Source organism: Nicotiana attenuata, unplaced genomic scaffold, assembly GCF_001879085.1.
Source record: "Nicotiana attenuata strain UT unplaced genomic scaffold, NIATTr2, whole genome shotgun sequence".
Classification (NCBI taxonomy): domain Eukaryota; kingdom Viridiplantae; phylum Streptophyta; class Magnoliopsida; order Solanales; family Solanaceae; genus Nicotiana; species Nicotiana attenuata.
The window spans coordinates 203,114-214,441 of record NW_017670248.1 but is presented as its reverse complement, the minus strand read 5'-3'; the positions used below and the strand labels follow the sequence as shown (position 1 = coordinate 214,441).

General features: G+C 39.7%; 1 protein-coding gene across 1 annotated transcript in view; it reads right to left on the bottom strand.

The window, feature by feature from the left end:
* Positions 1-7,736: 7,736 nt before the first annotated feature.
* Positions 7,737-11,328, bottom strand: part of LOC109236644 (coatomer subunit alpha-1-like) — a 9,988-nt gene continuing 6,396 nt past the window's right edge. Inside the window, exon 3 of the mRNA XM_019402835.1 lies at positions 7,737-10,990. Coding sequence (XP_019258380.1) covers positions 8,034-10,990 — 2,957 coding nt within the window. The 3' untranslated portion in view covers positions 7,737-8,033. The remainder of the gene's footprint in view (positions 10,991-11,328) is intronic.

The following is an 11,328-nucleotide window of genomic DNA, read 5'->3' as shown; positions in this document are numbered from 1 at the left end:
GCATGTTCATCCCTTGCTATTTATATGTTGAAAATCAGAGTCATGATTCTTTCTTGATTGATCTTGATTTCCTCAATGTTACGACTGATTGCAAAGGGTTCCCTTATAAACCCTAATTTTACTCAGTTTGTTTAAATTGATTGATTCCCTTCCTTTAATTACTGTGATATTTTACCTTGAATCCTTTCCCAAAACTAAGTGTATTTTGTACTTAGACTCAATATTTACTTCATACTTTTATTGCCCCCTTATATGGCAAGAATCAATTTGTCTCAAACTAATTTCTTTCCTTAATTAACCTTGTTAGTATCCGTTTGAGCAGTAATCCCTTAATTAAAGGGGAGTACTTGTGTTAATTGATTCTGATTGTGGTTATTTCCATGTTTGAGTTAAAACTTTGATGGTTACCTTATTCTTCACTCGTTTTCAAAACTATAAATACTCTAACCTCTCTTCTTTCAAAGACACGAACAATCTGAGTTCAGAACACACACTTACACTCAAAACTCTCTCTTTTTCTCTGCTACTACTTGTGCTACTGTTTTGTCTAGCCGGCTGCAATCCAAGGCTAGACTGTGGAATCTTGCTTACTTTTCCTTTCTTCACTTCGCTTCTCTACTGGTACGTCCTAGTTAATTTTCAAGCCTCAACAACAACATACTTTCTTTAGTTGTTTCAGTTTCTCATTCTTGTCTACTTCTGCTTATGTTTTATGCAGTCAAGTTACGTTACTAGCATGCTGTAATATGTTCCCTTCCCCTTTTAAATTTATGCTTCCCTATGTGTTTACTCTCTCAGTCACGTGTCGTGTACTTGCTACCTTATGAATCCCAAACCCCCATATCCCCTATATGTGTTTGTATTCCTTTGGCTGGTTTGTGGCCATGCCAGCATCAGATATTGCTGTGCATGACCAAACCAGACCCATGCTGGGGTCATACAATGTATCCCCAAAATCCCTTGACCCTTTTGTATGACTACTGATTTTGTGTAGTTTTGAGTTTTACTATTACAACTGATTCACTTATTGCTTTCAAAATGGACTATCAGTCCAGCTTTTTTTTTAAATAAATCCCTTTCAACATGTGTTCTTCACTCCCACTACATTCTTAGACTCTAGGTTCTGCCCCTCTTGTGTGAGCCTTGCCTTGGGACCCTTAAGCTCCCTCTGAACTTGGACACATAAGAGCCGGCCCTTCCACACTACACTCATTCTGGTTATGCAAATCTGGGTGTGAGCACTGCTGTGAGGCCCCGTGAAAAATTTCCACTCAAAACCCAAACCTCATAGCGCCTAGTTAGGGTCAGGTGATAGAAACTCANTAACAGTATGGGTGGCTAGTGAAAGGACTAGGAATATGCATGTTTAGCTATTAAAAGGGTAGAAAACACGTTACTAGGTTTACATTTCTACTTGCGCAATAGAATCCATGCTTAGGACTCATTTCATGCATTAGAGATCTTGTTCCTTAGGATTTACACTAATTATTTTTTAGCATGTCCATTTCACTATCATACCACTTAGCAATTCTTGCGTTAAAAGTATTTTAGCAATTCTTGCGTTAAAAGTATTAATAACCAGTATTTCTGCAATCATATTCCCACTGCCATGTACACTTAGAGATCCTATTTTAGACTAAACAACATTAACAGATATATCATCTCTGCATATCCTAGTTCTAAACACTATAATATTTTGCATATAGAAATCCTGTTTAGGATCTTGCATATGTGCATCATTGTGCACCTCTTTTCATTTAGATACCATGTCTTTAGGATCTCACTTATAGTCGCTTAAGCAAACTTAGGCTAATTACAAATGCATGAAAAGGAATAAAAACAATTTCATTTAGTCCTTACGATTAACCAGCAATAAATTTTGTGCGTTGAACATCTAGAACAGCATGTTTAGGTAATAACAATAGTCTCCAACTGTCAGTAATCCTGAATAACTTCTGAATCCTGTTCATGCCTAGGCAAGCCCTAGGTAGTTACTTAAATAAAACTGGAACTGCCTTTGCTTAATTACCAACTGCTACAACCAGCAGGCAGGCCTGATTCGGACTTCTTTTCTGAGTTATATAACGAATTTGGTTCCGATTCAAACTCCCTGCTTTAGGATTGAAAAATTCAGACCTTAACTGTGTTTTAAGTCGTGTTGTTTATATGTACTATTTGCGGAGGTATACATGAGCCTTTTAATTGTTTATATGTTTCCCCTCTAAATGCAGTTCTACTTGTTTTGTATGTCGCCTTATCATTTTACCTTTAAACCTAAGAGTCAGCTTAGAACCTCCTTCTTATAGGAATAGTAGTCCTAAATTCCTCCGGGACTGATAGGAAGGGGACGGGTAACAACATGCGATAGAGGTCGAGACTAATCCTCGCTTTAATACCTTCACGGGGTGGGAAGGGTATATATGGATATGATGACCGGTGTGCTAATACCACGCGTAGCCCCTCTTTTGAGGAGTGATTACCGGGTATTGCATTGATGTGATCCATATTACAAACAAACCTAGGACCCCTTTCATTCATCAGCATGCTTAGATTGTAACTCTTTTCATAACCTTGCTTTTTACTTTTTTTAAACAAACACTTGTGTATTTAAATTAAAAATCCCCTATTATTTGAGCCTTATTTGTTTACTTGCTATTTGCACAAATTCACAAAAGCTATCTGACTGGGAACCACACTAGTGGATCCTGAGGGGTGCATAACACCTTCCCCTTGGGATAATTTCAAGCCATTACCATATCTCTGGTTATTAAGCATAGTTTTAGTTGAACCCCATAGGTGCCCTAACGCACCTTAAAATCGTTAAGTGGCGATTCTTCAAAATTGCAAAACCCCTTTCCCAAAAGGAAGGAGTTGTCCCAACCAAATGTCATAAACCCAATTTCGCGGAAGGAAAAAGGGGGCGCGACAGCGCTTGGGCAGGATCCACCTCTATATATATATATATATATATGTTCTTTGATGAGGGGCTTATGATCCAGGCACCCATACGCTGAGTGATTGTGTGTGTGTGATGAAGTGGGCATTTAAGACTGAAAACTTGAGTATGTTTCAGGGTGACAGTACCTGGGAATATCACCATGAAATCATTCATATGACATGCATACTTGGCATGTAGGCATAGAGATGCATTTTTCTTATGCTATGTGGTATTGTAACATTCATGATTTGACATGTAGCATTGTGATGTATATTTTTCATGCTAGACGGTATATGGTAATTGATGACTTGACATGCATATTGACATGTAGGTATAAAGATGTACTTTCGTCATGCTTTCCTATATTGAAATATCTTATTTGTTGTTGAAAGTTTGGGAAAAATCACAGTTTTCTTATATACTCATATTTTTGTGATTCAGGTGAAAGATTTGGGTTTTACTGTTATACTTGAAAAGCGTGTCTATTTTTCCGTAGCTGCGAACGAGCTGAGTATAATATCTTTTGAGTTATTACTTGTACTGCTTTCATTATATTGTTACGAGTTATTTTTTGCTATTGGTGTTGGACTCTGACAGTTTTTCGAGCTCGTCACTACTTTCAACCTAAGGTTAGTTTGTTACTTGTTGAGTACATGGGATCGGTTGTACTCATACTACACTTCTGCACTTTGCGTGCAGATTTTGGAGTTGGTGTTGTTGTGTATGGCGGGAGCTGGCATTGAAGATGCACATGCGTTTCGATATAGTTGCCTATTGTTCTTGGTAGCTTTAGATTTATGAATCTGCACATGTATATTTCGAACAAATAATGTATTCATTTCATACTAGCTTTGTAAATTCTAAGTCTTAGAAGCTCATGACTTGTACTACCAATCCTTGGAATTTTGTATAGAAATTTCAGTTATTTTATTTATTGATTCTTGTTATCCTATTCCAGCAGTATTGTCTATCATTTGGCTTACCTAGCAGGTTGGGTTAGGTGTCATCGCGACTAGCTGGACTCGTGACAGTTATTGGTGTTGGAGTTGTAAAAGTTTTTATCACATTGAGGTGAAGTTGTTAATTGTTGTGGTATCTTCCCTTGATGAGTATCCCTCATTCATCTTGTTGTTATTGAGATTACTGTACACATTGTGACTGATCCATGGGCTAATTGTTGTGGAAATATTGGTATTGTTGATTTTGGCAAGTCGTGGCATATAGGCAATCGAGGTGCGAGTTGTTAATGTGTTGTGACATTGATACGCATGTGGTGGTATAAGGATAGGGGTTGATACGCATGCGGTGAGACAAGGTGGGAACTTACACGCGTGTTGCTAGTAAGAAAATTACTTGAAGTCACGGGATGAGATAAGGGGGCTAAAACGCGTGTAGCTATTTCAGGAAAAATGATTTTCAAAACTAAATGTAAGGCTCACGGGGTGATATAAGGACAGATTGTGATTAAAGCCGTGAAATATGGAAACGGGGCAGTATCTCAGTTGTGATTCTTGTTTCACACTCTATGTTAAAGAGGCTTGTTGGTTGCACCGTATTGTTATTTCCTTATTTGTTTCACTTGTAAGTGTCTCTATTGATTTCTTCATTTTCTTAACATGTGTTCATTCCTTGTTACCATTTTTTCTTCAGATTGCGTTGCTAACTTACATTTCGGAACTGCTTTATTGTCATTTATTTTCTCGACTTTGATTATTTAATTGTACTACCTTGTTCATTGTTTTTTATCCTAGTAAGTGTCTTGACCTAGTCTTGTCACTACTCTACTAAGGTTAGGTTTGATACTTACTAGGTACCGTTATAGTATACTCATACTATGTTTCTTCACATTTTTGTGCAGATCCAGATACATCATCCCATGACGGACGCTATTGATTGATTAGCTACTTTCGGAGACTTCAAGGTACACCTCCTCGACGTTCGCATGCCTCGAAGTCACCTTCTGTTTTTAGATGTTCTATTGGTTATTTCTTATTCCAAAACAGAATTGTATTCGAAACTATTCGTACATCCTTATAGAGTTTATGACTCGGTTCCCACCAGATTTTAGGGAGTTGTTGACAGATGTAATGTTGAGTTTTATTGTGATAGTTTAATGGTTTAAATTGAGGCTTTATTATTATTTCTACTATTTCTCAATATATGTTAGGCTTACCTAGTCTTAGAGACTAGGTGTCATCACGACATCCTAAGGTGGAAAATTGGGGTCGTGACAACTAGTCTTGGATTTTCGATGAAAGATTTTTGTTCTCCGGTTAGAGGTTGTAATTAAGTGAAATATGACGGTATTTGGTATGATTTTTATATTGTTGATATGTCTTTTAAGCTATTGTCCGTATTCTTTCATAAAATAATTTTATGAGCCATATGTATCTTCACTCGTAAATTGAGAATTTTCTGAGTAATAAATAGTTACCACTAAAGTGGTTTGTTTATTTGAACTCACGGTGTAACGACCCGACCGGTCGTTTGGACATTTGCATTATGTTCAGTTGTTTGAAGCCTTGAGTAGCTCCGTATGATGTATTATGACTTGTGTGAATCGTGAGTTTTGGTTTTCAGGTGATTCGAAATTGATTTGGAAGAATGAATCTCATGTTAGAAGCTTTAAGGTGGAAGAGTTGACCAAGTTTGACTTTTGTGTATTTGATCCCGGATCGAAGTTTTGATGGTTCCGTTAGGTTCGGATGGTGATTTTGGACTTGTGCGTATGCCCGGATTTACATTTGGATGTTTCTTGAAGGTTTTGCCGTTAATTGGTGAAAGTTAGTAATTTGAAGGTTTGGAAAGTTCATAGGTTTGACAGGGAGTTGACTTTGATGATATCAGGTTCGAATTATGGTTCCGGAGATTGGAATAACTTTGTTATGTCATTTGGAACTTGTATGCAAAATTTGAGGACATTCCGGTTTGAGTTGATATGGTTCGGCACGAGTTTTGGAAGTTGAAAGTTCAAAAGTTCATAAAGTTTGTTTTGAGGTGCGATTCGTGATTTTGATGTTGTTATGTGTGATTTGAGGCCTTGAGTAGGTCAGTGTTATGTTTTGGAACTTGCTGGGATGTTTGGACGGGGCTTGGGTGAGTTTCGGATGTATTTCGGATCATTTCGAAGCTCCATGCATAGCTGGTTTACTGTTGGTGTCACGGTTATTCTTCGCGATCACAAAGATATAGACGCGATCGCATAGGCCAAATCTAGAGCTGGGCACTTTCTTCATCATGTTCGCATCTTGGGGACCGCGTTCGCGTAAGTTGTAGGGACTTGAGAATCGTGTTCGCGTAAGTGGAATCACGGTCACGTAGTGTTGAGTTGGGCAGCTGGGAGCTAGTGAGTCCTCTTTCGCGTTCGCGTGGAGTTGATCACGTTGGCGGATCGGTGGCATTTGTGGGCATCACGTTCGCATGAGTAGACTCGCAAAAGCGTAGAGTGTTTCAGGGCAGTGTGAGTTTTTCTTCTTCGTGATCGCGATTCATATATCTGAGCAGTGATTATAAGTACTCTATTCGGGCCCTTGAGTTATTTTATCATATTTTGAGCTATGGGCTCGGATTTGGATGGTTTTGGAGGCAATTTTCACCATATGGATTTGGATAAGTGTTTACTACTCGTTTTTTATTTTATTCCATGATTACATCTTCGATTTTGGCATTTGATTGATGATTTCAAAGAGAAATTGGGGTTTTTTGTCTAAACTCTCCTAGAGTGAATATTTGGGTCTTGAACATCGATCCGGAGTCGGAATCGAGTGAAATTGGTATGGTTGGACTCGTAATTGAATGGGTTGTTGGAATTTGTAAGTTTTATCGGGTTCCGAGGTGCGGGCCTGGGTTTGATTTTTTGGTTGACTTTGAGTAATTGATTAAAGATTCGATCTTTATCGCTTGGGTTTGTCTCATATGGCATTATCCAATGTTTTTAAGTTGCTTTTGGCTAGTTTCAAGCCGTTCGGAGGTCGATTTGTGCTGGGTGGAGCTTGTAGAATATTGTTTGGCTTGCTCGGGATTTGATTTGGCTTGTTTGAGATAAGTATTTTATCTAAACTTGGTTGAGGCACTAGTTGCATGAATTATTTGTGATAGCTATGTGCTATGGGTGCGCATACGTGTGGGATTTGAGCCCATGTGCGAGCACCAAGGTAATTATCCATGCTCGGGGTAGTGCTTAGGCTATGATATGCCTAGGGTTCTGGTAAGCTTTAAGCTGTAATGTTGCTCATATTTGTATCATTGTTATAAACTATTTGAGCCATGTTTGAAATCACAAGGAGGCTATGGCAAGCAATTAGTAGCTACATAATGTATTAGCTAAACTATAACTACAATTTGCAATAAACCTCCAAACAATAGTCATTTCAAAAAATTCCCATCTTACAATAATTAGAACTTGAAGGTTAATTAGCAATTCAAGTTTGAAAGTGGGTCATGTGGCCAAACAGCCCAAGTAACAATATAGCAAAGGGGCCTTGGAGATGGAGCACCTTTGCACGAGAGAGGGCGAAACATAAGGCAGAATGCTCCCGGAGCCCATATGTATAAAGCTTGATTCATCTAACAAAATTGCCAAATTTTGTATAGAAACAAAACTAGAATGCATATGAATGGACATTGATAACTGAAAAAGGAAATTCAAATTCTTAAGAACCTTCACATTTATCTGATATCTTCATTTAAATTTCAGGCTAAAATAACAATGGCATTCAAAAAGTATTCCAGCTTCTACCTGCGAAGGAAACCTGGAGCACGGGGCTATGGGAACATATAATGACTTAGTCAGCGTTCAGGTCCGGAGGGGTTTTGCAATTTATATACCAAGCATACTCGGTCACCACACTTCAAAAAATTGGTTGAAGTCAAAATCTTACATGTTTATTACAATAAAAAAAATTTAGCCACAAAAAGACTAAATAACGAGGGCAAAAGTCTGTAAAAACTGATTGCAAAACTAACGAAACAAATATAAACCACAGATACAATCGCATAGAAAGCATGTCCTTGATCACTCGTGCCTAAACTTCTAAGACGTAGATTTAGAATCATCTAATGACATGGCTGAATATAACTGCACGAGAAGCTGAAATCACCTTATCTGTGCTGGCGAACAAAGCAAGCCAGACGCATCTGCTCCAACAACTGCAAGATCACAAACAGTACAAAGCTGCCCTTGCTGGGACGGTACAAAATGAGTACCGCAGTAAGGACAAGTGACATCCTTCTGGCCCCGGTATATCGGGACATATGTTGCCCCACAGACGACAAAAGGATTTCTGAAATCATAATTTAACTGTGAAATATCTCGCATATTCTTCTCAGCCGCCTGCAGAACCTGGCGGGCTGTTCTGGCTTGGCTTTCATTGGTTGGATTGGTCTCCAAGAGTCTCCTAGCAAAGTTGGAGGCTGAGCTAAGATTTCCTGCCTTGTAGCAGATAGACATAGCATTCTGTAATGCGAGTCTCAAGTGAGGAATCTGCAGATTACAGTGTGTGAAATAGGCAGCAAGCTCCTGCTGACGAATGGGATTATCTTTCAATTCCTTTCTCTTAAGCTCCATTTGCAAACCCAAAACATACTCCTTCACTATGACAATCAGTTCCTTGACCTCATCCACTTCCCGTCTCGACTCAACCACAATCAGAGGAATGGTGTGAAGGATGCTCAGGAATAGTCTAAGAGCATCAGAAAATTTCCCACCAGTTGTCGCCTTATAAGCAGCTTTAAGTTTTTCCTCCAACTGAGAAAAATTGAATATAAGAGCAGGTGGACCTCGAACATTAGGACTAGCTGACTCGCTCCAACCTCTCTCAATCGCCACAGAGATGACTGGCGTTGAGGAGAAGGCAAGCAGATGAGTGTGGCTTCCCACATGAAGATCAATAAACGATGCTTTTAAAGGTGAGAAATTCCTAACCCCTAGTTGTCGGCTCAGCAACCGCATAGCAGTGTCAAAATTGCCAGCAGCTGCATGTTCAGCAGCTAGAGATGATTTTTGGACCCAAATCTGGCTCACAGGCATGCCAGGTGTTGGGGTGACAAACACAGAAGAGCGAGCATTGGAAGTAGTCTTTGGTGTGTCGGTATCAGGTGGCAGATCCAGATCCTCAAGATCCCATCCCACCTCCTCATCATCATTTCCTTCTTGCCCTTCCTCATCACCAAGCACCATACTGATGTCCCCATTCTGAAGATTTTCCACCTCACCAATGTCCAATGACTCACCCCAGTCTGCATCTGCCGCCTCTTCATATTCCTCTTGTCCTCCCCTGCCGGCAATGTCCAGACCACCTTCAAATATCCCTTTCGTCACCATCAACAAGGGCCAGTCACCACCACCCAAGATGGGAGTTGGGGGCAGCAATAGTGAAGCTTTCTTCCCCTTTGGCAATGATGGAACATTATCTCCCAGTTTCTCTGCAAGATGCTCAGCAGTATCATTGAGCCCGTGGGCAGTAGCTGTGATGTATGCAAGGGGCAGATGACCAGCATTTTCCAAAATTTTAACACGCTCACGGACATCACCAAGGTACAATGCATCGTGGAACTGACCCATTACTTCATTTTTTACCTCAGCAATTTTCATCATTTTAGATAACTTTTCCAAGTTTCCTGTTATTAGATATAGGAAAGACAACCTCTCAAAATTCTTCGTCTTCTGGTAGGCATATTCAACAATACCTGCATTACCCTGCCGAAGGGCTTCCACGCCAAGCCTATACCAATGATCTTTTTCATCAATCTTTTTGGCAGATTCAAGAGCTATCTCAATATTCCCACTTTCAAGTGCTAAGTTGAAACGAGTGCGCTCATCCTTCACAAAATGAAGAGCAACTTCTGGAAAACCCTTCTGCTGCAAATATGCAATCATAGCTTGACCGCAGAGCTCGGAGTTCCTTATCATACTCATAACTTGGTCATATCTCTTTCTAAGCAGACACAGTTTGAAAACATATTCAGTTGAATCAATAATAATAGGACGGTTTTTCCCATCTCGATCCAAGCAAAAGATAGTGTTCCCATATATTTTTGTAATATAGACAGGGACATCCAGGGTTTTGATGATTCCACAATCCCCGTTGGGAAGACAGTACTTAATGTGGGTAAGTGTTGTATATATGAATACACCATTGTCATCCCAGCCACCGCTCTTGACACGAATAGTCTCATGAAGAGTGCAGCGGTGCACAAGCTTCTTATCAGCTATAACTATGGAATGCTTGCTAATCAAAGCGACACTTTCCATATCAGGTGACCAAACAACATACCTGACAAAAGAAGTCTGAAGTTCCCCAAGAATAATTCTCTGCTGGAGATCAAAAATGACAACTCTATCCTCTGCCCTGCATAGTAAGTTTCCGGTGCCAGCATAAAATATTGCATCAGTAGCCATAGGAAGAAGGCTTTTCTTGACAATTTCATTTTTGAGATTCTTGACCAGGACTTGATTAGTGCTCTTCTCAAGCACCGCAAACCTGTTTCGGGCAACAAATACAGCTGACCCTCCGCTTCCTCTTTTTGCATCTTGAACAGTATCACCCCTACCATAACTATCTTTAGGTACAACATAAAGTTCATAGGAACCGCCATCCGTGTCTGAACATATCAAGATAGCATTTTCTGTAGGACTATATGAAAGTGTTCGTGGACCTTGGTTCACACTGTTTGAACCGGGCCTTCTAATTGGTATCAACTGTGTGTCCTTCTGAGTTGAATACTCATACACTCGGAGAAAGCGATCCTTTACATAAAACAAAGAATCACTACTCACAGAAAAAGCAGGACGTTCTCTCTCCAGCTTGAATACTATCATCCCACTATCATGACCAGCCGCTAGAAGATTCATCTCAGGATGACATGCAAGGATCCAAAACCTATCATGCTCCCTGCGGAAAGTCTGAAGACCAGTCCTTTTTGTAGCATCCCATACTCGAATGCTCTTATCCTCTGAATTTGAAACAATAATATCTTGCCTTGGATGAAACAAAACACATGAAACATTGTTCATGTGGCCTCTCAATGTGTCCACCTCCCAAGCCTTTGTATCTAGGAACAACAAGGCACACTAGCAATCAGAGAACACTTAAAATGTAAGATTCCTTCAACAAAATAAGCAGTTTTTCAACCAGCAAGACTCCGTTCAACAATTCTGCTACCAAGAATAAATAGTTTTACAAGCTGAACCAGCAACTTTAATCCAGTTATTGCTTCAAGGTGGGAAAAAACCATTCTTGCTCTGAAGGAGTATTTAAAGTTATAAATATGGTTCTTCCGGGGAGGGGGATACTTTTGCCTCATTATAGATAGTAAGAAACTGAACTGCAGTACAACACAAATCAGCTTCAAGCAAGCTTCAGAAAGGTTTTACCCCCCCCCCCCCCAAA